Source organism: Scyliorhinus torazame, chromosome 22, assembly GCF_047496885.1.
Source record: "Scyliorhinus torazame isolate Kashiwa2021f chromosome 22, sScyTor2.1, whole genome shotgun sequence".
Classification (NCBI taxonomy): Eukaryota; Metazoa; Chordata; class Chondrichthyes; order Carcharhiniformes; family Scyliorhinidae; genus Scyliorhinus; species Scyliorhinus torazame.
In genome coordinates this window covers 110,682,957-110,710,024 of record NC_092728.1, presented here as the reverse complement: position 1 = coordinate 110,710,024, position 27,068 = coordinate 110,682,957, and the positions used below count along the sequence as shown (strand labels likewise).

Below are 27,068 nucleotides of genomic sequence, written 5' to 3'. Positions count from 1 at the left end.
TCTCCCTCACTCCCTCTCCCTCTCCCTCACTCCCTCTCCCTCACTCCCTCTCCCTCACTCCCTCTCCCTCACTCCCTCTCCCCTCACTCCCTCTCCCTCACTCCCTCTCCCTCACTCCCTCTCCCTCACTCCCTCTCCCTCACCCTCACTCCCTCACTCCCTCTCCCTCACTCCCTCTCCCTCACTCCCTCCCTCTCCCCCTCTCCCTCACTCCCTCCCTCTCCCTCACTCCCTCTCCCTCACTCCCTCTCCCTCACTCCCTCTCCCTCACTCCCTCTCCCTCACTCCCTCTCCCTCACTCCCCCTCTCTGACTCATTCTCTCTCCCTAACTCTCTCGCTTTCTGCCTCATTCCTCACTCTCCCTCACCCTCGCCCCCTCTCCCTCGCTCCCTCTCTCTCCCTCACTCCCTCTCTCTCCCTCACTCCCTCGCCCTTTCGCCCTTTCTCTCCCTCCCTCTCTCTCTCTCCCCCTCTCTCTGTCTCCCCCTCTCTCTCTCTCTCTCTCTCACTCCCTCTCCCTCTCTCTCTCTCCCTCTCCCCCTCCCTCTCTCCCTCTGACTCATTCTCTCTCCCTCACTCACTCCCTCTCCCTCTCTCGCCATTTCTCTCCCTCACTCTTTCGCCCTTTCTCTCCCTCCCCCCCTCTCTCTCTCTCTCCCTGTCTCCCCCTCTCTCGCCGTCTCTCTCTCTCTCTCTCTCCCTCTGACTCATTCTCTCCCTAACTCTCTCCCTTTCTGCCTCATTCCCTCTTCCCTCACTCTCCCTCACCCTCACTCTCCCTCACCCTCACTCTCCCTCACCCTCACTCTCCCTCACCCTCAGTCCCCCGCTCCCTCAGTCCCCCGCTCCCTCAGTCCCCCGCTCCCTCAGTCCCTCTCTCCCTCAGTCCCTCTCTCCCTCAGTCCCCCGCTCCCTCAGTCCCCCGCTCCCTCAGTCCCCCGCTCCCTCAGTCCCCCGCTCCCTCAGTCCCCCGCTCCCTCAGTCCCCCGCTCCCTCAGTCCCTCTCTCCCTCAGTCCCTCTCTCCCTCAGTCCCTCTCTCCCTCAGTCCCCCGCTCCCTCAGTCCCCCGCTCCCTCAGTCCCCCGCTCCCTCAGTCCCCCGCTCCCTCAGTCCCCCCGCTCCCTCAGTCCCCCCGCTCCCTCAGTCCCCCCGCTCCCTCAGTCCCTCTCTCCCTCAGTCCCTCTCTCCCTCAGTCCCCCGCTCCCTCAGTCCCCCGCTCCCTCAGTCCCCCGCTCCCTCAGTCCCCCGCTCCCTCAGTCCCCCCGCTCCCTCAGTCCCTCGCTCCCTCAGTCCCTCTCTCCCTCTGCCTGTGAATAACACCATGCAGCCCCTCAGTCTGAGTTCGGAGACTGATTGGGATGGATACCACTTCTCTCAAAACATACGGAATGGAACAATGATTAATGTCTCCTTATTTCCAGATACATTTCATTCTCGAGGACCTGACCCCAGACACTGCTGAAGTTGCTTGCTCTCTCTGTTTAAGTACAGACTTGCCAAGTTGCATCATGATCCAGCAGTCACCTTTCCCAGAGTTTCCACTCCACACTGTATCCAGCGTGAGACCACCGGACTGGATTCTGCGATCCTCAGTCTGAGCGCTGACGGCAACGGAGGATCCATGATGGAGAAATCATCGTCACACCCGCACCGATTCCGTTCCCGGTGAGGGGCGAGCACCGGCAGCATGTGGAACAGCCGCAGTACGCATGAAAAACGGTAGTGGGATTGCCGGGTCCCGTGCAGAGCTGCAGCGGGCGTACACTTACACCCCCCACACACCGATCGCGCCTGCACGGACGGCCCTGGTTCTGCTGGGCCGCATGCCCGTCCACCCCAACCCCACAGCCCACCTCCTGGCCACCGCCCCACTGCTCCCCCCGGCCCTGGCAGCAGCCCCGTGGCCAGCGGCAGTATGGCGATGCTGGACACTGCCCGAGCCCCCTCTCCCTCGCTCAGCAGCCGCCACGCCAGGCTCACGGCCGTTGAGACCCCACGTGGCCCGCGCGGTCAGGAACTCGGCCCATTGGTTACGGAGCACCGCGATGGGGCCCGCTAATGAGATGCGAACGCTGTTGCAACTACGCGCGTTGCATTCACGCCGCTTTGGAGGGGCCGGAGCATCGCGATTCGGCGTCAAACGGCCGCCTGCCGCGATTTCGGAGTCACACACCGGGGAAATCCCGGCGAACATTTTTCACGTCAGCCGACAGAAGGAGCTGAAGTGCGGAAATGAGGACATGTTACACACAATCCAACACCGCACCTCCATGTTAACCCATCATTCTCTCTCAATCTGACAGTGCAAATTCCTCGATCACGAGAAGGTTGATTCTCTCCGGCAGGAATCGCTCAGCATCAAACCATCTCCTCAAAACCAACCCAAAGGCTTCCACTGTGAAATCGTCAGAAATCCACTCCGATTCTTCCGTAGCGTGACACAGTATCAGACGTGGAACCTCAATGATGTGGTACCCAGTACAAACACCACCAGCTGCAGCACGTTTCACTCACAAGAGACAACCACACACTGATTCCAAATATCAGCCGTGGTAACAGCTGCATTGAGTCACAAAGTCAGGAGTTCAAAACTCACTACAGAGACCTGTGGGAGTGCTGCACTGTCAGAGGGTCAGCACTGTGGGAGTGCCGCACTGTCAGAGGGTCAGCACTGTGGGAGTGCCGCACTGTCAGAGGGTCAGTACTGAGGGAGTGCTGCACTGTCAGAGGGTCAGTACTGAGGGAGGGCCGCACTGTCAGAGGGTCAGTACTGAGGAGCGCTGCACTGTCAGAGGGTCAGTACTGAGGGAGTGCTGCACTGTCAGAGGGTCAGTACTGAGGGAGTGCCGCACTGTCAGAGGGTCAGTACTGAGGGGGTGCTGCATTGTCAGAGGGTCAGTACTGAGGGAGTGCTGCATTGTCAGAGGGTCAGTACTGAGGGAGTGCTGCACTGTCAGAGGGTCAGTACTGAGGGAGTTCCGCACTGTCAGAGGGTCAGTACTGAGGGAGCGCCGCACTGTCAGAGGGCCAGTACTGAGGGAGTGCTGCACTGACAGAGGGTCAGTACTGAGGGAGTGCTGCATTGTCAGAGGGTCAGTACTGAGGGAGTGCTGCACTGTCAGAGGGTCAGTACTGAGGGAGTGCCGCACTGTCAGAGGGTCAGTACTGAGGGAGCGCCACACTGTCAGAGGGTCAGTACTGAGGGAGTGCTGCACTGTCAGAGGGTCAGTACTGAGGGAGTGCCGCACTGTCAGAGGGTCAGTACTGAGGGAGTGCCGCACTGTCAGAGGGTCAGTACTGAGGGAGTGCTGCACTCTCAGAGGGTCAGTACTGAGGGAGTGCCGCACTGTCCGAGGGTCAGTACTGAGGGAGTGCCGCACTGTCCAAGGGTCAGTACTGAGGGAGTGCTGCATTGTCAGAGGGTCAGTACTGAGGGAGTGCTGCACTGTCAGAGGGTCAGTACTGAGCGAGTGCCGCACTGTCAGAGGGTCGGTACTGAGGGAGTGCTGCACTGTCAGACGGGATTCCCTGTGACGGGATTCTCTCTGTGACGGGATTCTCTCTGTGACGGGATTCCCTGTGACAGGATTCTCTCTGTGACGGGATTCTCTCTGTGACGGGATTCTCTCTGTGACGGGAATCTCTCTGTGACGGGATTCCCTGTGACGGGATTCTCTATGCCAGGTGCCTGCAGCATTTTCTGGGTAGCATTTGACTGGTCTTGGAAGGAACAATATTTATTCTTTAACAGGATTCGATCGATTCGCAAATGAAAATGTTTTTGTCATTCCCAGCAGAGCCCTGCCCAATCAGATCTTCCCTCATTCACTCTAAAATGGAAGTTATTCCTGTGTGGAATGAGCGAGGGGACTGTCTCTGATAACAGACAAATGATTTGGCTGCTGGCCAAGAGTTTTGCCTCTTCCAAATATGTTCAGCTGGTTTGGATTTTAATGGCTTCACTCGGAGCCTCAGTGAGAGGTGTTGATGCTAAACTCTTTCACAAAGTTACACGTTCCGCTGTCCCCACCCAAACTCTGAAATTAGGGAATCTTTCAACCCAGCAGGAGGCCATTCTACCCATCGGGCCTGTGCTAGTACGATGAAGATCTGTCTCCGTAATCCCATCCTCCTGTTCTTTCCAGCTCAGCTGCAAATTTTCCTTTTCGAGTATTTACTCACTCCCATTTGGAAAGTTTCTGTTCAACCTGCTGATGGTCAGCCCTTTCCCATCACAACAACTCGCAGCCTGAAAAACATTCTCCTCTCCCCCCTCTTCTCCTTTGACCGATTCTCTTCAAGCTGTGACCCTAAATCCCTGATTCCTGGAACATTCTAGTTGCAGGAAAGTAAAGGCGGAGAAACATGCAGCGGGATTCTCCGTCGGCGGGATCCTCCGGAACGCCGGCAGCGCACCCACTCCCGCGGGTTTCCCTGCAGATTAGCCGGCCGCAGGAGTGGAGAATCCCTCTCCCGGTGGGGGCATGCCAACCTGGAAAATGCAGCTGGCGGACCGGAAAATCCCACCTCCGGCCAAGGAAAATTTTTGACGATCGGTGTGGAGGTTCAATGAAGCAGTGGGATTAGTTTGGGATTGATACAGGGCTATGGGGAGAGAGTGGGGCAGTGGGATTAGTTTGGGATTGATACAGGGCTATGGGGAGAGAGCGGGGCAGTGGGATTAGTTTGGGGATTGATACAGGGCTATGGGGAGAGAACGGGGCAGTGGGATTAGTTTGGGGGTTGATACAGGGCTATGGGGAGAGAGTGGGGCAGTGGGATTAGTTTGGGATTGCTACAGGGCTATGGAGAGAGAGTGGGGCAGTGGGATTAGTTTGGGATTGATACAGGGCTATGGGGAGAGAGTGGGGCAGTGGGATTAGTTTGGGATTGATACAGGGCTATGGAGAGAGAGTGGGGCAGTGGGATTAGTTTCGGATTGAAACAGGGCTATGGGGAGAGAGCGGGGCAGTGGGATTAGTTTGGGATTGATACGGGGCTATGGGGAGAGAGCGGGGCAGTGGGATTAGTTTGGGATTGATACGGGGCTATGGGGAGAGAGCGGGCAGTGGGATTAGTTTGGGATTGATACAGGGCTATGGGGAGAGAGTGGGGCAGTGGGATTAGTTTGGGATTGATACAGGGCTATGGAGAGAGAGTGGGGCAGTGGGATTAGTTTGGGGATTGATGCAGGCGATGGGGAGAGAGTGGGGCAGTGGGATTAGTTTGGGATTGATACAGGGCTTTGGGGAGAGAGCGGGCAGTGCGATTAGTTTGGGATTGATACAGGGCTATGGGGAGAGAGTGGGGCAGTGGGGTTAGTTTGGGGATTGATACAGGGCTATGGGGAGAGAGTGGGGCAGTGGGATTAGTTTGGGATTGATACAGGGCTATGGGGAGAGAGTGGGACAGTGGGATTAGTTTGGGAATTGATACAGGGCTATGGGGAGAGAGTGGGGCAGTGGGTTTAGTTTGGGAATTGATACAAGGCTATGGGGAGAGAGTGGGTCAGTGGAATTAATTTGGGGATTGTTAGAGGACTTTGGTGAGAGAACAGATTGGGATTGATACAGGGCTATGGGGAGTGCGGTGCAGTGAGATTAGTTTGGGATTGATACAGGGCTATGGGGAGAGAGCGGGGCAGTGGGTTTAGTTTGGGATTGATACAGGGCTATGGGGAGAGAGTGGGGCAGTGGGATTAGTTTGTGGTTTGATACAGGGCTATGCGGAGAGAGTGGGGCAGTGGGATTAGTTTGGGGATTGATACAGGGCTATGGGGAGAGAGCGGGGCAGTGGGATTAGTTTGGTGATTGATACACAGCTGTGGGGAGAGAGTGGGGCAGTGGGATTAGTTTTGGATTGATACAGGGCTATGGGGAGAGAGTGGGGCTTTGGGATTAGTTTGGGATTGGTACAGGGCTATGGGGAGTGAGTGGGGCATTGGGATTAGTTTGGGGATTGATACAGGCTATGGGGAGAGAGTGGGGCAGTGGGATTAGTTTGGGGATTGATACAGGGCTTTGGGGAGAGAGCAGGGCAGTGGGATTAGTTTGGTGATTGATACACAGCTGTGGGGAGAGAGTGGGGCAGTGGGATTAGTTTGGGATTGATACAGGGCTGTGGGAGAGAGCGATGAACTGGGATTAGTTTGGGATTGGTACAGGGCTATGGGGAGAGAGTGGGGCAGTGGGATTAGTTTGGGATTGATACAGGGCTGTGGGGGAGAGCGAAGAACTGGGATTAGTTTGGGATCAATACAGGGCTATGGGGAGAGAGTGGGGCAGTGGGATTAGTTTGGGGATTGATACAGGGCTTTGGGGAGAGAGCGGGGCGGTGGGATTAGTTTGGTGATTGATACACGGCTGTGGGGAGAGAGTGGGGCAGTGGGATTAGTTTGGGGATTAATACATTGCTATGGGGAGAGAGCGGGACAGTGGGATTAGTTTGTGCATCGATACAGGGCTATGGGGAGAGAGCGGGGCAGTGGGATTAGTTTGGGGATTGATACATTGCTATGGGGAGAGAGCGGGGCAGTGGGATTAGTTTTGGATTGATACGGGGCTATGGGGAGAGAGTGGGGCAGTGGGATTAGTTTGGGGATTGATACGGGGCTATGGGGAGAGAGCGGGGCAGTGGGATTAGTTTGGGGATTGATACGGGGCTATGGGGAGAGAGCGGGGCAGTGGGATTAGTTTGGGATTTATACAGGGCTATGGGGAGAGAGCGGGGCAGTGGGATTAGTTTGGGGATTGATACAGGGCTATGGGGAGAGAGCGGGGCAGTGGGATTAGTGTGGGGATTGATACAGGGCTTTGTGGAGGATGGGACAGTGGGATTAGTTTCGGATTGAAACAGGGCTATGGGGAGAGAGCGGGGCAGTGGGATTAGTTTGGGATTGATACGGGGCTATGGGGAGAGAGCGGGCAGTGGGATTAGTTTGGGATTGATACAGGGCTATGGGGAGAGAGTGGGGCAGTGGGATTAGTTTGGGATTGATACAGGGCTATGGAGAGAGAGTGGGGCAGTGGGATTAGTTTGGGGATTGATGCAGGCGATGGGGAGAGAGTGGGGCAGTGGGATTAGTTTGGGATTGATACAGGGCTATGGGGAGAGAGTGGGGCAGTGGGATTAGTTTGGGATTGATACAGGGCTTTGGGGAGAGAGCGGGCAGTGGGATTAGTTTGGGATTGATACAGGGCTATGGGGAGAGAGTGGGGCAGTGGGTTTAGTTTGGGAATTGATACAAGGCTATGGGGAGAGAGTGGGTCAGTGGAATTAATTTGGGGATTGTTAGAGGACTTTGGTGAGAGAACAGATTGGGATTGATCCAGGGCTATGGGGAGTGCGGTGCAGTGAGATTAGTTTGGGATTGATACAGGGCTATGGGGAGAGAGCGGGGCAGTGGGTTTAGTTTGGGATTGATACAGGGCTATGGGGAGTGCGGTGCAGTGAGATTAGTTTGGGATTGATGCAGGGCTATGGGGAGAGAGTGGGGCAGTGGGATTAGTTTGTGGTTTGATACAGGGCTATGCGGAGAGAGTGGGGCAGTGGGATTAGTTTGGGGATTGATACAGGGCTATGGGGAGAGAGCGGGGCAGTGGGATTAATTTGGGATTGATACAAGGCTATGGGGAGAGAGTGGGGCAGTGAGATTAGTTTGGGAATTGATACAGGGCTATGGGGAGAGAGTGGGGCAGAGGGATTAGTTTGGGAATTGCTACAAGGCTATGGGGAGAGAGTGGGTCAGTGGAATTAATTTGGGGATTGATACAGGGCTATGGGGAGAGAGCGGGGCAGTGGGATTAGTTTGGGGATTGGTCCAGGGCTATGGGGAGAGGCAGGGCAGTGGGATTAGTTTGGGATTGATACAGGGCTATGGGGAGAGAGTGGGGCAGTGGGATTAGTTTGGGATTGATACAGGGCTATGGAGAGAGAGTGGGGCAGTGGGATTAGTTTGGGGATTGATGCAGGCGATGGGGAGAGAGTGGGGCAGTGGGATTAGTTTGGGATTGATACAGGGCTTTGGGGAGAGAGCGGGCAGTGCGATTAGTTTGGGATTGATACAGGGCTATGGGGAGAGAGTGGGGCAGTGGGGTTAGTTTGGGGATTGATACAGGGCTATGGGGAGAGAGTGGGGCAGTGGGATTAGTTTGGGATTGATACAGGGCTATGGGGAGAGAGTGGGACAGTGGGATTAGTTTGGGAATTGATACAGGGCTATGGGGAGAGAGTGGGGCAGTGGGTTTAGTTTGGGAATTGATACAAGGCTATGGGGAGAGAGTGGGTCAGTGGAATTAATTTGGGGATTGTTAGAGGACTTTGGTGAGAGAACAGATTGGGATTGATACAGGGCTATGGGGAGTGCGGTGCAGTGAGATTAGTTTGGGATTGATACAGGGCTATGGGGAGAGAGCGGGGCAGTGGGTTTAGTTTGGGATTGATACAGGGCTATGGGGAGAGAGTGGGGCAGTGGGATTAGTTTGTGGTTTGATACAGGGCTATGCGGAGAGAGTGGGGCAGTGGGATTAGTTTGGGGATTGATACAGGGCTATGGGGAGAGAGCGGGGCAGTGGGATTAGTTTGGTGATTGATACACAGCTGTGGGGAGAGAGTGGGGCAGTGGGATTAGTTTTGGATTGATACAGGGCTATGGGGAGAGAGTGGGGCTTTGGGATTAGTTTGGGATTGGTACAGGGCTATGGGGAGTGAGTGGGGCATTGGGATTAGTTTGGGGATTGATACAGGCTATGGGGAGAGAGTGGGGCAGTGGGATTAGTTTGGGGATTGATACAGGGCTTTGGGGAGAGAGCAGGGCAGTGGGATTAGTTTGGTGATTGATACACAGCTGTGGGGAGAGAGTGGGGCAGTGGGATTAGTTTGGGATTGATACAGGGCTGTGGGAGAGAGCGATGAACTGGGATTAGTTTGGGATTGGTACAGGGCTATGGGGAGAGAGTGGGGCAGTGGGATTAGTTTGGGATTGATACAGGGCTGTGGGGGAGAGCGAAGAACTGGGATTAGTTTGGGATCAATACAGGGCTATGGGGAGAGAGTGGGGCAGTGGGATTAGTTTGGGGATTGATACAGGGCTTTGGGGAGAGAGCGGGGCGGTGGGATTAGTTTGGTGATTGATACACGGCTGTGGGGAGAGAGTGGGGCAGTGGGATTAGTTTGGGGATTAATACATTGCTATGGGGAGAGAGCGGGACAGTGGGATTAGTTTGTGCATCGATACAGGGCTATGGGGAGAGAGCGGGGCAGTGGGATTAGTTTGGGGATTGATACATTGCTATGGGGAGAGAGCGGGGCAGTGGGATTAGTTTTGGATTGATACGGGGCTATGGGGAGAGAGTGGGGCAGTGGGATTAGTTTGGGGATTGATACGGGGCTATGGGGAGAGAGCGGGGCAGTGGGATTAGTTTGGGGATTGATACGGGGCTATGGGGAGAGAGCGGGGCAGTGGGATTAGTTTGGGATTTATACAGGGCTATGGGGAGAGAGCGGGGCAGTGGGATTAGTTTGGGGATTGATACAGGGCTATGGGGAGAGAGCGGGGCAGTGGGATTAGTGTGGGGATTGATACAGGGCTTTGTGGAGGATGGGACAGTGGGATTAGTTTCGGATTGAAACAGGGCTATGGGGAGAGAGCGGGGCAGTGGGATTAGTTTGGGATTGATACGGGGCTATGGGGAGAGAGCGGGCAGTGGGATTAGTTTGGGATTGATACAGGGCTATGGGGAGAGAGTGGGGCAGTGGGATTAGTTTGGGATTGATACAGGGCTATGGAGAGAGAGTGGGGCAGTGGGATTAGTTTGGGGATTGATGCAGGCGATGGGGAGAGAGTGGGGCAGTGGGATTAGTTTGGGATTGATACAGGGCTATGGGGAGAGAGTGGGGCAGTGGGATTAGTTTGGGATTGATACAGGGCTTTGGGGAGAGAGCGGGCAGTGGGATTAGTTTGGGATTGATACAGGGCTATGGGGAGAGAGTGGGGCAGTGGGTTTAGTTTGGGAATTGATACAAGGCTATGGGGAGAGAGTGGGTCAGTGGAATTAATTTGGGGATTGTTAGAGGACTTTGGTGAGAGAACAGATTGGGATTGATCCAGGGCTATGGGGAGTGCGGTGCAGTGAGATTAGTTTGGGATTGATACAGGGCTATGGGGAGAGAGCGGGGCAGTGGGTTTAGTTTGGGATTGATACAGGGCTATGGGGAGTGCGGTGCAGTGAGATTAGTTTGGGATTGATGCAGGGCTATGGGGAGAGAGTGGGGCAGTGGGATTAGTTTGTGGTTTGATACAGGGCTATGCGGAGAGAGTGGGGCAGTGGGATTAGTTTGGGGATTGATACAGGGCTATGGGGAGAGAGCGGGGCAGTGGGATTAATTTGGGATTGATACAAGGCTATGGGGAGAGAGTGGGGCAGTGAGATTAGTTTGGGAATTGATACAGGGCTATGGGGAGAGAGTGGGGCAGAGGGATTAGTTTGGGAATTGCTACAAGGCTATGGGGAGAGAGTGGGTCAGTGGAATTAATTTGGGGATTGATACAGGGCTATGGGGAGAGAGCGGGGCAGTGGGATTAGTTTGGGGATTGGTCCAGGGCTATGGGGAGAGGCAGGGCAGTGGGATTAGTTTGGTGATTGATACACAGCTGTGGGGAGAGAGTGGGGCAGTGGGATTAGTTTTGGATTGATACAGGGCTATGGGGAGAGAGTGGGGCTTTGGGATTAGTTTGGGATTGGTACAGGGCTATGGGGAGTGAGTGGGGCATTGGGATTAGTTTGGGGATTGATACAGGCTATGGGGAGAGAGTGGGGCAGTGGGATTAGTTTGGGGATTGATACAGGGCTTTGGGGAGAGAGCAGGGCAGTGGGATTAGTTTGGGGATTAATACATTGCTATGGGGAGAGAGCGGGACAGTGGGATTAGTTTGGGGATTGATACATTGCTATGGGGAGAGAGCGGGACAGTGGGATTAGTTTGTGGATCGATACAGGGCTGTGGGGGAGAGCGAAGAACTGGGATTAGTTTGGGATCAATACAGGGCTATGGGGAGAGAGTGGGGCAGTGGGATTAGTTTGGGGATTGATACAGGGCTGTGGGGAGAGAGTGGGGCACTGGGATTAGTTTGGGATTGATACAGGGCTATGGGGAGAGAGTGGGGCAGTGGGATTAGTTTGGGGATTAATACATTGCTATGGGGAGAGAGCGGGACAGTGGGATTAGTTTGTGGATCGATACAGGGCTATGGGGAGAGAGCGGAGCAGTGGGATTAGTTTGGGGATTAATACATTGCTATGGGGAGAGAGCGGGACAGTGGGATTAGTTTGGGGATTGATAAATTGCTATGGGGAGAGAGCGGGGCAGTGGGATTAGTTTTGGATTGATACGGGGCTATGGGGAGAGAGTGGGGCAGTGGGATTAGTTTGGGGATTGATACAGGGCTATGGGGAGAGAGTGGGGCAGTGGGATTAGTTTGGGGATTAATACATTGCTATGGGGAGAGAGCGGGTCAGTGGGATTAGTTTGGGATTGATACAGGGCTATGGGGAGAGAGCGTCGCAGTGGGATTAGTTTGGGATTGATACAGGGCTATTGGGAGAGAGCGGGGCAGTGGGAATAGTTTGGGATTGATACAGGGCTATGCGGAGAGAGTGGGGCAGTGGGATTAGTTTGGGATTGATACAGGGCTATGCGGAGAGAGTGGGGCAGTGGGATTAGTTTGGGATTGATATAGGGCTATGGGGAGAGAGCGGGGCAGTGGGATTAGTTTGGGGATTGATACGGGGCTATGGGTAGAGAGCGGGGCAGTGGGATTAGTTTGGGATTGATACAGGGCTATGCGGAGAGAGTGGGGCAGTGGGATTAGTTTGGGATTGATATAGGGCTATGGGGAGAGAGCGGGGCAGTGGGATTAGTTTGGGGATTGATACGGGGCTATGGGTAGAGAGCGGGGCAGTGGGATTAGTTTGGGATTGATACAGGGCTATGGGGAGAGAGCGGGGCAGTGGGATTAGTTTGGGGATTGATACAGGGCTTTGGGGAGAGAACGGGGCAGTGGGATTAGTTTGGGGGTTGATAAAGGGCTATGGGGAGAGAGTGGGGCAGTGTGATTAGTATGGGATTGATACAGGGCTATGAGGAGAGAGCGGGGCAGTGGGATTAGTGTGGGGATTGATACAGGGCTATGGGGAGAGAACGGGGCAGTGGGATTAGTTTGGGATTGATACAGGGCTACGGGGAGAGAGTGGGGCAGTGGGATTAGTTTTGGATTGATACGGGGCTATGGGGAGAGAGTGGGGTAGTGGGATTAGTTTGGGTATTGATACAGGGCTATGGGGAGAGAGTGGGGCAGTGGGATTAGTTTGGGGATTAATACATTGCTATGGGGAGAGAGCGGGTCAGTGGGATTAGTTTGGGATTGATACAGGGCTATGGGGAGAGAGCGTGGCAGTGGGATTAGTTTGGGATTGATACAGGGCTATGGGGAGAGAGCGGGGCCGTGGGAATAGTTTGGGATTGATACAGGGCTATGCGGAGAGAGTGGGGCAGTGGGATTAGTTTGGGATTGATACAGGGCTATGCGGAGAGAGTGGGGCAGTGGGATTAGTTTGGGATTGATATAGGGCTATGGGGAGAGAGCGGGGCAGTGGGATTAGTTTGGGGATTGATACGGGGCTATAGGTAGAGAGCGGGGCAGTGGGATTAGTTTGGGATTGGTACAGGGCTATGGGGAGTGAGTGGGGCAGTGGGATTAGTTTGGGGATTGATACAGGCTATGGGGAGAGAGTGGGGCAGTGGGATTAGTTTGGGGATTGATACAGGGCTTTGGGGAGAGAGCAGGGCAGTGGGATTAGTTTGGGGATTGATACAGGGCTTTGGGGAGAGAGCAGGGCAGTGGGATTAGTTTGGTGATTGATACACAGCTGTGGGGAGAGAGTGGGGCAGTGGGATTAGTTTGGGATTGATACAGGGCTGTGGGGGAGAGCGATGAACTGGGATTAGTTTGGGATTGGTACAGGGCTATGGGGAGAGAGTGGGGCAGTGGGATTAGTTTGGGATTGATACAGGGCTGTGGGGGAGAGCGAAGAACTGGGATTAGTTTGGGATCAATACAGGGCTATGGGGAGAGAGTGGGGCAGTGGGATTAGTTTGGGGATTGATACAGGGCTTTGGGGAGAGAGCGGGGCGGTGGGATTAGTTTGGTGATTGATACACCGCTGTGGGGAGAGAGTGGGGCACTGGGATTAGTTTGGGATTGATACAGGGCTATGGGGAGAGAGTGGGGCAGTGGGATTAGTTTGGGGATTAATACATTGCTATGGGGAGAGAGCGGGACAGTGGGATTAGTTTGTGCATCGATACAGGGCTATGGGGAGAGAGCGGGGCAGTGGGATTAGTTTGGGGATTAATACATTGCTATGGGGAGAGAGCGGGACAGTGGGATTAGTTTGGGGATTGATACATTGCTATGGGGAGAGAGCGGGGCAGTGGGATTAGTTTTGGATTGATACGGGGCTATGGGGAGAGAGTGGGGCAGTGGGATTAGTTTGGGGATTGATACGGGGCTATGGGGAGAGAGCGGGGCAGTGGGATTAGTTTGGGGATTGATACGGGGCTATGGGGAGAAAGCGGGGCAGTGGGATTAGTTTGGGATTTATACAGGGCTATGGGGAGAGAGCGGGGCAGTGGGATTAGTTTGGGGATTGATACAGGGCTATGGGGAGAGAGCGGGGCAGTGGGATTAGTGTGGGGATTGATACAGGGCTTTGTGGAGGATGGGACAGTGGGATTAGTTTCGGATTGAAACAGGGCTATGGGGAGAGAGCGGGGCAGTGGGATTAGTTTGGGATTGATACGGGGCTATGGGGAGAGAGCGGGGCAGTGGGATTAGTTTGGGATTGATGCGGGGCTATGGGGAGAGAGCGGGCAGTGGGATTAGTTTGGGATTGATACAGGGCTATGGGGAGAGAGTGGGGCAGTGGGATTAGTTTGGGATTGATACAGGGCTATGGAGAGAGAGTGGGGCAGTGGGATTAGTTTGGGGATTGATGCAGGCGATGGGGAGAGAGTGGGGCAGTGGGATTAGTTTGGGATTGATACAGGGCTATGGGGAGAGAGTGGGGCAGTGGGATTAGTTTGGGATTGATACAGGGCTTTCATAGATTTCATAGAATTTACAGTGCAGAAGGAGGCCATTCGGCCCATCGAGTCTGCACCGGCTCTTGGAAAGAGCACCCTACCCAATCCCACACCACCCTATCCCCATAACCCAGTAACCCCACTCAACCAACGCTAAGGGCAATTTTGGACACTAAGGGCAATTTAGCATGGCCAATCCACCTAACCTGCACATCTTTGGACTGTGGGAGGAAACCGGAGCACCCGGAGGAAACCCACGCACACACGGGGAGAATGTGCAGACTCCGCACAGACAGTGACCCAGCCGGGAATCGAACCTGGGACCCTGGAGCTGTGAAGCAATTGCGCTAACCGCTATGCTACCGTGCTGCCCCACTGAGTGGGTCAGTGGAATTAATTTGGGGATTGTTAGAGGACTTTGGTGAGAGAACAGATTGGGATTGATACAGGGCTATGGGGAGTGCGGTGCAGTGAGATTAGTTTGGGATTGATACAGGGCTATGGGGAGAGAGCGGGGCAGTGGGTTTAGTTTGGGATTGATACAGGGCTATGGGGAGTGCGGTGCAGTGAGATTAGTTTGGGATTGATGCAGGGCTATGGGGAGAGAGTGGGGCAGTGGGATTAGTTTGTGGTTTGATACAGGGCTATGCGGAGAGAGTGGGGCAGTGGGATTAGTTTGGGGATTGATACAGGGCTATGGGGAGAGAGCGGGGCAGTGGGATTAGTTTGGGATTGATACAAGGCTATGGGGAGAGAGTGGGGCAGTGAGATTAGTTTGGGAATTGATACAGGGCTATGGGGAGAGAGTGGGGCAGAGGGATTAGTTTGGGAATTGCTACAAGGCTATGGGGAGAGAGTGGGTCAGTGGAATTAATTTGGGGATTGATACAGGGCTATGGGGAGAGAGCGGGGCAGTGGGATTAGTTTGGGGATTGGTCCAGGGCTATGGGGAGAGGCAGGGCAGTGGGATTAGTTTGGTGATTGATACACAGCTGTGGGGAGAGAGTGGGGCAGTGGGATTAGTTTTGGATTGATACAGGGCTATGGGGAGAGAGTGGGGCTTTGGGATTAGTTTGGGATTGGTACAGGGCTATGGGGAGTGAGTGGGGCATTGGGATTAGTTTGGGGATTGATACAGGCTATGGGGAGAGAGTGGGGCAGTGGGATTAGTTTGGGGATTGATACAGGGCTTTGGGGAGAGAGCAGGGCAGTGGGATTAGTTTGGGGATTAATACATTGCTATGGGGAGAGAGCGGGACAGTGGGATTAGTTTGGGGATTGATACATTGCTATGGGGAGAGAGCGGGACAGTGGGATTAGTTTGTGGATCGATACAGGGCTGTGGGGGAGAGCGAAGAACTGGGATTAGTTTGGGATCAATACAGGGCTATGGGGAGAGAGTGGGGCAGTGGGATTAGTTTGGGGATTGATACAGGGCTGTGGGGAGAGAGTGGGGCACTGGGATTAGTTTGGGATTGATACAGGGCTATGGGGAGAGAGTGGGGCAGTGGGATTAGTTTGGGGATTAATACATTGCTATGGGGAGAGAGCGGGACAGTGGAATTAGTTTGTGGATCGATACAGGGCTATGGGGAGAGAGCGGGGCAGTGGGATTAGTTTGGGGATTAATACATTGCTATGGGGAGAGAGCGGGACAGTGGGATTAGTTTGGGGATTGATAAATTGCTATGGGGAGAGAGCGGGGCAGTGGGATTAGTTTTGGATTGATACGGGGCTATGGGGAGAGAGTGGGGCAGTGGGATTAGTTTGGGGATTGATACAGGGCTATGGGGAGAGAGTGGGGCAGTGGGATTAGTTTGGGGATTAATACATTGCTATGGGGAGAGAGCGGGTCAGTGGGATTAGTTTGGGATTGATACAGGGCTATGGGGAGAGAGCGTGGCAGTGGGATTAGTTTGGGATTGATACAGGGCTATGGGGAGAGAGCGGGGCAGTGGGAATAGTTTGGGATTGATACAGGGCTATGCGGAGAGAGTGGGGCAGTGGGATTAGTTTGGGATTGATACAGGGCTATGCGGAGAGAGTGGGGCAGTGGGATTAGTTTGGGATTGATATAGGGCTATGGGGAGAGAGCGGGGCAGTGGGATTAGTTTGGGGATTGATACGGGGCTATGGGTAGAGAGCGGGGCAGTGGGATTAGTTTGGGATTGATACAGGGCTATGCGGAGAGAGTGGGGCAGTGGGATTAGTTTGGGATTGATATAGGGCTATGGGGAGAGAGCGGGGCAGTGGGATTAGTTTGGGGATTGATACGGGGCTATGGGTAGAGAGCGGGGCAGTGGGATTAGTTTGGGATTGATACAGGGCTATGGGGAGAGAGCGGGGCAGTGGGATTAGTTTGGGGATTGATACAGGGCTTTGGGGAGAGAACGGGGCAGTGGGATTAGTTTGGGGGTTGATAAAGGGCTATGGGGAGAGAGTGGGGCAGTGGGATTAGTATGGGATTGATACAGGGCTATGGGGAGAGAGCGGGGCAGTGGGATTAGTGTGGGGATTGATACAGGGCTATGGGGAGAGAACGGGGCAGTGGGATTAGTTTGGGATTGATACAGGGCTACGGGGAGAGAGTGGGGCAGTGGGATTAGTTTTGGATTGATACGGGGCTATGGGGAGAGAGTGGGGTAGTGGGATTAGTTTGGGTATTGATACAGGGCTATGGGGAGAGAGTGGGGCAGTGGGATTAGTTTGGGGATTAATACATTGCTATGGGGAGAGAGCGGGTCAGTGGGATTAGTTTGGGATTGATACAGGGCTATGGGGAGAGAGCGTGGCAGTGGGATTAGTTTGGGATTGATACAGGGCTATGGGGAGAGTGCGGGGCCGTGGGAATAGTTTGGGATTGATACAGGGCTATGCGGAGAGAGTGGGGCAGTGGGATTAGTTTGGGATTGATACAGGGCAATGCCGAGAGAGTGGGGCAGTGGGATTAGTTTGGGATTGATATAGGGCTATGGGGAGAGAGCGGGGCAGTGGGATTAGTTTGGGGATTGATACGGGGCTATGGGTAGAGAGCGGGGCAGTGGGATTAGTTTGGGATTGATACAGGGCTATGCGGAGAGAGTGGGGCAGTGGGATTAGTTTGGGGATTGTTAGAGGACTTTGGTGAGAGAACAGATTGGGATTGATACAGGGCTATGGGGAGTGCGGTGCAGTGAGATTAGTTTGGGATTGATACAGGGCTATGGGGAGAGAGCGGGGCAGTGGGTTTAGTTTGGGATTGATACAGGGTTATGGGGAGTGCGGTGCAGTGAGATTAGTTTGGGATTGATGCAGGGCTATGGGGAGAGAGTGGGGCAGTGGGATTAGTTTGTGGTTTGATACAGGGCTATGCGGAGAGAGTGGGGCAGTGGGATTAGTTTGGGGATTGATACAGGGCTATGGGGAGAGAGCGGGGCAGTGGGATTAGTTTGGGATTGATACAAGGCTATGGGGAGAGAGTGGGGCAGTGAGATTAGTTTGGGAATTGATACAGGGCTATGGGGAGAGAGTGGGGCAGTGGGATTAGTTTGGGAATTGATACAAGGCTATGGGGAGAGAGTGGGTCAGTGGAATTAATTTGGGGATTGATACAGGGCTATGGGGAGAGAGCGGGGCAGTGGGATTAGTTTGGGGATTGGTCCAGGGCTATGGGGAGAGGCAGGGCAGTGGGATTAGTTTGGTGATTGATACACAGCTGTGGGGAGAGAGTGGGGCAGTGGGATTAGTTTTGGATTGATACAGGGCTATGGGGAGAGAGTGGGGCTTTGGGATTAGTTTGGGATTGGTACAGGGCTATGGGGAGTGAGTGGGGCATTGGGATTAGTTTGGGGATTGATACAGGCTACGGGGAGAGAGTGGGGCAGTGGGATTAGTTTGGGGATTGATACAGGGCTTTGGGGAGAGAGCAGGGCAGTGGGATTAGTTTGGTGATTGATACACAGCTGTGGGGAGAGAGTGGGGCAGTGGGATTAGTTTGGGATTGATACAGGGCTGTGGGGGAGAGCGATGAACTTGGATTAGTTTGGGATTGGTACAGGGCTATGCGGAGAGAGTGGGGCAGTGGGATTAGTTTGGGATTGATACAGGGCTGTGGGGGAGAGCGAAGAACTGGGATTAGTTTGGGATCGATACAGGGCTATGGGGAGAGAGTGGGGCAGTGGGATTAGTTTGGGGATTGATACAGGGCTTTGGGGAGAGAGCGGGGCGGTGGGATTAGTTTGGTGATTGATACACGGCTGTGGGGAGAGAGTGGGGCACTGGGATTAGTTTGGGATTGATACAGGGCTATGGGGAGAGAGTGGGGCAGTGGGATTAGTTTGGGGATTAATACATTGCTATGGGGAGAGAGCGGGACAGTGCTTTAGTTTGTGGATCGATACAGGGCTATGGGGAGAGAGCGGGGCAGTGGGATTAGTTTGGGGATTAATACATTGCTATGGGGAGAGAGCGGGACAGTGGGATTAGTTTGGGGATTGATACATTGCTATGGGGAGAGAGCGGAGCAGTGGGATTAGTTTTGAATTGATACGGGGCTATGGGGAGAGAGTGGGGCAGTGGGATTAGTTTGGGGATTGATACAGGGCTATGGGGAGCGAGTGGGGCAGTGGGATTAGTTTGGGGATTAATACCTTGCTGTGGGGAGAGAGCGGGTCAGTGGGATTAGTTTGGGATTGATACAGGGCTATGGGGAGAGAGCGTGGCAGTGGGATTAGTTTGGGATTGATACAGGGCTATGGGGAGAGAGCGGGGCAGTGGGAATAGTTTGGGATTGATACTGGGCTATGCGGAGAGAGTGGGGCAGTGGGATTAGTTTGGGATTGATACAGGGCTATGCGGAGAGAGTGGGGCAGTGGGATTAGTTTGGGATTGATATAGGGCTATGGGGAGAGAGCGGGGCAGTGGGATTAGTTTGGGGATTGATACGGGGCTATGGGTAGAGAGCGGGGCAGTGGGATTAGTTTGGGATTGATGCAGGGCTATGGGGAGAGAGTGGGGCAGTGGGATTAGTTTGTGGTTTGATACAGGGCTATGCGGAGAGAGTGGGGCAGTGGGATTAGTTTGGGGATTGATACAGGGCTATGGGGAGAGAGCGGGGCAGTGGGATTAGTTTGGGATTGATACAAGGCTATGGGGAGAGAGTGGGGCAGTGAGATTAGTTTGGGAATTGATACAGGGCTATGGGGAGAGAGTGGGGCAGTGGGATTAGTTTGGGAATTGATACAAGGCTATGGGGAGAGAGTGGGTCAGTGGAATTAATTTGGGGATTGATACAGGGCTATGGGGAGAGAGCGGGGCAGTGGGATTAGTTTGGGGATTGGTCCAGGGCTATGGGGAGAGGCAGGGCAGTGGGATTAGTTTGGTGATTGATACACAGCTGTGGGGAGAGAGTGGGGCAGTGGGATTAGTTTTGGATTGATACAGGGCTATGGGGAGAGAGTGGGGCTTTGGGATTAGTTTGGGATTGGTACAGGGCTATGGGGAGTGAGTGGGGCATTGGGATTAGTTTGGGGATTGATACAGGCTACGGGGAGAGAGTGGGGCAGTGGGATTAGTTTGGGGATTGATACAGGGCTTTGGGGAGAGAGCAGGGCAGTGGGATTAGTTTGGTGATTGATACACAGCTGTGGGGAGAGAGTGGGGCAGTGGGATTAGTTTGGGATTGATACAGGGCTGTGGGGGAGAGCGATGAACTTGGATTAGTTTGGGATTGGTACAGGGCTATGCGGAGAGAGTGGGGCAGTGGGATTAGTTTGGGATTGATACAGGGCTGTGGGGGAGAGCGAAGAACTGGGATTAGTTTGGGATCGATACAGGGCTATGGGGAGAGAGTGGGGCAGTGGGATTAGTTTGGGGATTGATACAGGGCTTTGGGGAGAGAGCGGGGCGGTGGGATTAGTTTGGTGATTGATACACGGCTGTGGGGAGAGAGTGGGGCACTGGGATTAGTTTGGGATTGATACAGGGCTATGGGGAGAGAGTGGGGCAGTGGGATTAGTTTGGGGATTAATACATTGCTATGGGGAGAGAGCGGGACAGTGCTTTAGTTTGTGGATCGATACAGGGCTATGGGGAGAGAGCGGGGCAGTGGGATTAGTTTGGGGATTAATACATTGCTATGGGGAGAGAGCGGGACAGTGGGATTAGTTTGGGGATTGATACATTGCTATGGGGAGAGAGCGGAGCAGTGGGATTAGTTTTGAATTGATACGGGGCTATGGGGAGAGAGTGGGGCAGTGGGATTAGTTTGGGGATTGATACAGGGCTATGGGGAGAGAGTGGGGCAGTGGGATTAGTTTGGGGATTAATACATTGCTGTGGGGAGAGAGCGGGTCAGTGGGATTAGTTTGGGATTGATACAGGGCTATGGGGAGAGAGCGTGGCAGTGGGATTAGTTTGGGATTGATACAGGGCTATGGGGAGAGAGCGGGGCAGTGGGAATAGTTTGGGATTGATACTGGGCTATGCGGAGAGAGTGGGGCAGTGGGATTAGTTTGGGATTGATACAGGGCTATGCGGAGAGAGTGGGGCAGTGGGATTAGTTTGGGATTGATATAGGGCTATGGGGAGAGAGCGGGGCAGTGGGATTAGTTTGGGGATTGATACGGGGCTATGGGTAGAGAGCGGGGCAGTGGGATTAGTTTGGGATTGATACAGGGCTATGCGGAGAGAGTGGGGCAGTGGGATTAGTTTGGGATTGATATAGGGCTATGGGGAGAGAGCGGGGCAGTGGGATTAGTTTGGGGATTGATACGGGGCTATGGGTAGAGAGCGGGGCAGTGGGATTAGTTTGGGATTGATACAGGGCTATGGGGAGAGAGCGGGGCAGTGGGATTAGTTTAGGGGATTGATACAGAGCTTTGGGGAGAGAACGGGGCAGTGGGATTAGTTTGGGGGTTGATACAGGGCTATGGGGAGAGAGCGGGGCAGTGGGATTAGTGTGGGGATTGATACAGGGCTACGGGGAGAGAGTGGGGCAGTGGGATTAGATTTGGATTGATACGGGGCTACGGGGAGAGAGTGGGGCAGTGGGATTAGTTTGGGGATTGATACAGGGCTATGGGGAGAGAGTGGGGCAGTGGGATTAGTTTGGGGATTAATACATTGCTATGGGGAGAGGGCGGGTCACTGGGATTAGTTTGGGATTGATACAGGGCTATGGGGAGAGAGCGTGGCAGTGGGATTAGTTTGGGATTGATACAGGGCTATGGGGAGGGAGCGGGGCAGTGGGATTAGTGTGGGGATTGATACAGGTCTACGGAGAGAGAGTGGGGCAGTGGGATTAGTTTGGGATTGATACAGGGCTATGGGGAGAGAGTGGGGCCGTGGGATTAGTTTGGGATTGATACAGGGCTATGGGGAGAGAGCGGGGCAGTGGGATTAGTTTGGGGATTGATACAGGGCAATGGGAAGAGAGTGGGGCCGTGGGATTAGTTTGGGATTGATACAGGGCTATGGGGAGAGAGCGGGGCAGTGGGATTAGTTTGGGGATTGATACAGGGCTATGGGGAGAGAGCGGGGCAGTGGGATTAGTTTGGGGATTGATACAGGGCTCTGGGTAGAGAACGGGGCAGTGGGATTAGTTTGGGATTGATACAGGGCTTTGGGGAGAGAGCGGGGCAGTGGGATTAGTTTGGGGATTGATACAGGGCTATGGGGAGAGAGCAGGACAGTGGGATTAGTTTGGGGATTGATACAGGGCTATGGGGAGAGAGCAGGACAGTGGGATTAGTTTGGGGATTGATACAGGGCTCTGGGTAGAGAACGGGGCAGTGGGATTAGTTTGGGATTGATACAGGGCTTTGGGGAGAGAGCGGGGCAGTGGGATTAGTTTGGGGATTGATACAGGGCTATGGGGAGAGAGCAGGACAGTGGGATTAGTTTGGGATTGATACAGGGCTATGGGGAGAGAACGGGGCAGTGGGATTAGTTTGGGATTGATACAGGGCTATGGGGAGAGAGTGGGGCAGAAATCCCATAGAAATCCAGTATTGGTTTGACGGGCTGAAGAACGAACTAAGTGGGAACTCATTTTATGGATTCTCCTGTTGTGGTGAAGACTGAATGTGATTCGGATGTGAAGCATGTGCTTCATGGGGTCATGTTGAGGACCAGTGTGTGGATCTGACTCTCTGTGGGAATGGGAGACTGCCCTCCACTGCAGTTAGTCACTGCTGATGTTTAACATTCCAGGTCTCAAACTCTTTCCATTGTTGGATTTTTTCGCAGATCCCGGTTACCACTGTCTAGACTTTATTGTTCAATGTCCGAACTGCTCTGTAGCTCTAAAGGTCTGCTGAAACCCTGCAGTCTCAGTCCTGACCAAGATTCCCCAGAGCCCAACATTCCAACATCCGTCTGTCAGTTCCCGATTACAGAACCACCTTCGGCAACGTGGCAGCAAAAGTCAGCAGGAAAAACAAGACATGAATCTCCAGACTGGGGTCAGAGGTCACCTCTTCACCATTTGGAAAGTGTTTTGGAATATTTTCATCGCTCTCGGCCCATAATGGATGACCTCACGCTTGCCCACACTGACCTCCAGCTGTCTCAACACTGCTCCTCAACTGGGGAGAGAGAGAAGGGGAAGAGCAAGAGTGGGGGGTGGGAGAGCTGGGAACAGAGGGGGAAAAAAAGGAGAGGGGGAGAAAGGGAGGCTGTGAGCAAGAGGAGGAAGGGGTGGGAGGAATGCAGTGGGAGGGGGGTGGAGAGGGAGAGAGAGAGAGAGAGACAGATAGAGAGCGAGAGGAAAGATTCAGGAATTCCATCAAGATCTTCTGAGAATGGGTCTCATCAAAATGGTCCAAACTCATGAGGGAAAAGCACAGGTGAGGAAAATCTCAGAACTGATCATCCCTCAGCACAGAGAACAAGAGTCTGTTCAGATCTCAGACCAATTTCCTATTCAACATGATCAACAGCTCTACTTTCCCGCTTGATCTCATTATCCCTCAAAACTCCTGTCAACCTCACCTTTGAATATACTCACTGACTGGGAATTCGCAGCTCCCTCTGGCAGAGAAAGATTGCCTTATCTCAGTCCTCAACGAACAGCCCTTATTGGGAGACTGGGACCTCCCCTGATCTCCTGGGCAATCAGCCTCTCATCATCTACTCTGTCAAACCCACAAGTCATTTTATACATTTCAGCAAGATCACCTCTGATTCTTCCAAACTCCTGGGAATATGGATTCCCCCATTGTCCTCAAACTTTCCTTACTCCAGGAATCATCTACTGATCCACCAAAACCACTCTCCCCAAGACAAGGATATCCTTTCTCCAAAACTGTAGACGGTGCTCTGGGTGTGCTCCGATAGTTACAGCGAGACCTCCTTATATTTATACTTCAGTTCCGTTGTAATATCAATATATTCCTGCATTTTTGTAGTCCTGATCGGAGGGTAGCTGCTGTAGTGCTTTGATTTTTCTCTCTATCCTTTGTTAGAGATTTCATTGGACTGTTAACCCCAGCCTGGACTCTGCTTCTGCACGAAGTAACAGACGGAGATTGGTTTCATGACGATCACCCTAGAATCTAATGAATTCCAAAAGATCAAAACCAATGCGTCCACTGTCTCGGTCAGGACCTCTGTAAAAACTCTGGGATGTGGGCCGGCAGGTCAAGGGATTTGGTAGCTTTTAGTCCGATCAATGTCTCCAGTACCTTTTTGTCACCACATATTCACACTGAAAGCTCCACATTCTCTTTTGACCTTCCTTTCCCACTATTTCCGGTGTGTTTTGTGTTTTCCGTTGCGAAGCGAAACACAAAACATGAATCTACTGACTGTCGATTCCTTATTCCATTATCATTCATCTAATTCTCTAGGCCCCACCCCCGTCCCGCCTCCTCTTTGCCTTCACTCCATATTTCTTTCTTGCGTACTTGGAGAAGCTTTCACCACTGTTCCATCAATCTTCCTCATTCTCCCACCTTCATCAATTTCTCCATCCGTTGCTAACTTTTAAAACCTTCCCAATCCTGAGGGATAATTACTCTTTATGGCAATATTTTAAGCCTCTTTAAAACTAATGGGAGCTGGAACTTCTCTGGTTAGACACTGTTGTAACACTTTTAGTTTTTATTACTCAATGGAATGTATATTCATTATGAATTCTGATGTTTTACAATGTTTACCACTGCTCACGTCATCCAATCCTTTAATCTCATTTCCCAATCTATCACAGCCAGTTCATCTCTCCTTTCAGTGGCTTTGTTGAAAATTAAGACCAAAGTTTTGAACTTAAGATAATATTTTACCATGTTATGATTACTCTTCCCCAGAGGATCCTTGAATATAAAGATCACAAGTTAACCTGCTCATTACACAATGCAGTGAGGGATTAACAGAGCCACTGGATTCAGATGAAGGGTAAATAGAACGGATCTTACCTGGGTATAACTGTTTGGTTGGAGCACTGAGCTGGGCAGACCTGTTTACTCGATAGGCAACATCTGCAGTCTTTGTTGATTTTCTGTTGGCACAAATACCTATCGTTTTCTGTATTCCTTCAGGTAAAGTGTGAAGTTCTAGAATCTTCAGGATGTCGACTGGTTCCACTGTTGAAAGAAGACTTGATGATTACAATGTGGCTGCTGGCTACCCGAGCTGCCCAGGAACACGGAGGGGTCACACACACCCCACCGCCAGTCCCCCCCCTCCCCCCCTCACCAGCCCCCCTCCCAATCACCAGCACCCCCCCCCCCCCACCGCCAGCCCCTCTTTAACACCCAATTCCATTTTAAACACTGACTGATTTGTGCTTCGAAGACAAAGCTTTTGTTTTTTTAAAGCCTGATGAAAGGTCTGATTCCAATTTTTTCTTAGCATGTAGAAGTCAGAATCCTTGATAGGCACAGGAGGAGGCCATTCCAACCCTCCTGCCTGTGATAGCTCGTCGAAAAAGAAATCCCCATCGGAGCCTGGACTGTGTGCTCGCTCCTCATAATTTAACCCTTTTGGCCCTGATACCACTCTGCTCGATTGGTAATCCACCCATTCCGAGACCAATAAGCTCGTCATGAGGACAGGCACAACACCAGATTGGCTGTCATGCTCTTTGAGATGAGAAAGGATATGTAAACGAAAGCCCTTCTTTATTTCTGGGCCTCATTGCTGAGGTGTTACCCTGGACTGAATGGTGTAGATGTGATCGAGCCACAGCTTTAAATCACTCCAGTATAGCTCCCATCCATGTGCACTCCAGCTGGTCCAACAAAGACCAGCGTTCCCTTCGCCATGTCAGTGGTTTGATAAGGGACAGTCCGGGATGGAACAATTGACCACGGACTGTGGATGGAGCACATTTCATTGCGCAACACGGATTCCCCAGACCAGTTAACAAACATCACAGCCAAAACCCCAAACTCTTGTTACATCTGTCACTCTGTTTACAGCTATACTCGGATCTCAGCCACTCCAAGATCAAGGAGTTCTCAGAGCAAAGAAACAAGCCTGAACATTTTCAAATCAGGATGCAAGTTGTGACAAATTAACCACAACTTAGGAAATACATAAATAGTAATTCACCCTCTGGATATTTATGGTCTAGCCCAAGTGTGTCTCAGTGTCAGCTCCTGTACGGTCTGTGAGTGTGTGTGTGTGTGTGTGTGGAGCCCGTACCCCAGTGAGAGTCAGTGTGTGTGGGACCCGTACCCCAGTGAGAGTCAGTGTGTGTGGGACCCGTACCCCAGTGAGAGTCAGTGTGTGTGGGACCCGTACCCCAGTGAGAGTCAGTGTGTGTGGAACCCGTACCCCAGTGAGAGTCAGTGTGTGTGGGACCCGTACCCCAGTGAGAGTCAGTGTGTGTGGGACCCGTACCCCAGTGAGAGTCAGTGTGTGGGACCCGTACCCCAGTGAGAGTCAGTGTGTGTGGGACCCGTACCCCAGTGAGAGTCAGTGTGTGTGGAACCCGTACCCCAGTGAGAGTCAGTGTGTGTGGGACCCGTACCCCAGTGAGAGTCAGTGTGTGTGGGACCCGTACCCCAGTGAGAGTCAGTGTGTGTGTGACCCGTACCCCAGTGAGAGTCAGTGTGTGTGGGACCCGTACCCCAGTGAGAGTCAGTGTGTGGGACCCGTACCCCAGTGAGAGTCAGTGTGTGTGGGACCCGTACCCCAGTGATTGTCAGTGTGTGTGGGACTCGTACCCCAGTGAGAGTCAGTGTGTGTGGGACCCGTACCCCAGTGAGAGTCAGTGTGTGTGGGACCCGTAACCCAGTGAGAGTCAGTGTGTGTGAGACCCGTACCCCAGTGAGAGTCAGTGTGTGTGGGACCCGTACCCCAGTGAGAGTCAGTGTGGTTGGAACCCGTACCCCAGTGAGAGTCAGTGTGTGTGAGACCCGTACCCCAGTGAGAGTGAGTGTGTGCGTAACCCGTACCCCAGTGAGAGTCAGTGTGTTTGGGACCCGTACCCCAGTGAGAGTCAGTGTGTGTGGGACCCGTGCCCCAGTGAGAGTCAGTATGTGTGGGACCCGTACCCCAGTGAGAGTCAGTGTGTGTGGGACCCGTACCCCAGTGAGAGTCAGTGTGTGTGGGACCCATACCCCAGTGAGAGTCAGTGTGTGTGGGACCCGTACCCCAGTGAGAGTCAGTGTGTGTGGGACCCGTACCCCAGTGAGAGTCAGTGTGTGGGACCCATACCCCAGTGAGAGTCAGTGTGTGTGGGACCCATACCCCAGTGAGAGTCAGTGTGTGTGGGACCCGTACCCCAGTGAGAGTCAGTGTGTGTGGGGCCCGTACCCCAGTGAGAGTGAGTGTGTGCGTAACCCGTACCCCAGTGAGAGTCAGTGTGTGTGGGACCCTTACTCCAGTGAGAGTCAGTGTGTGTGGGACCCGGACCCCAGTGAGAGTCAGTGTCAGGGACCCATACCCCAGTGAGAGTCAGTGTGTGTGGGACCCGTACCCCAGTGAGAGTCAGTGTGTGTGT

At 53.3% G+C, this 27,068-nt stretch overlaps 1 protein-coding gene across 1 annotated transcript in view; it reads right to left on the bottom strand.

Annotated features, from left to right (window-relative positions):
- Positions 1-27,068, bottom strand: part of LOC140398875 (collagen alpha-1(V) chain-like) — a 205,606-nt gene that overhangs the window by 125,119 nt on the left and 53,419 nt on the right. Inside the window, exon 2 of the mRNA XM_072487819.1 lies at positions 24,535-24,702. Within this exon, the coding sequence (XP_072343920.1) occupies positions 24,535-24,702 (168 nt within the window). The remainder of the gene's footprint in view (positions 1-24,534; positions 24,703-27,068) is intronic.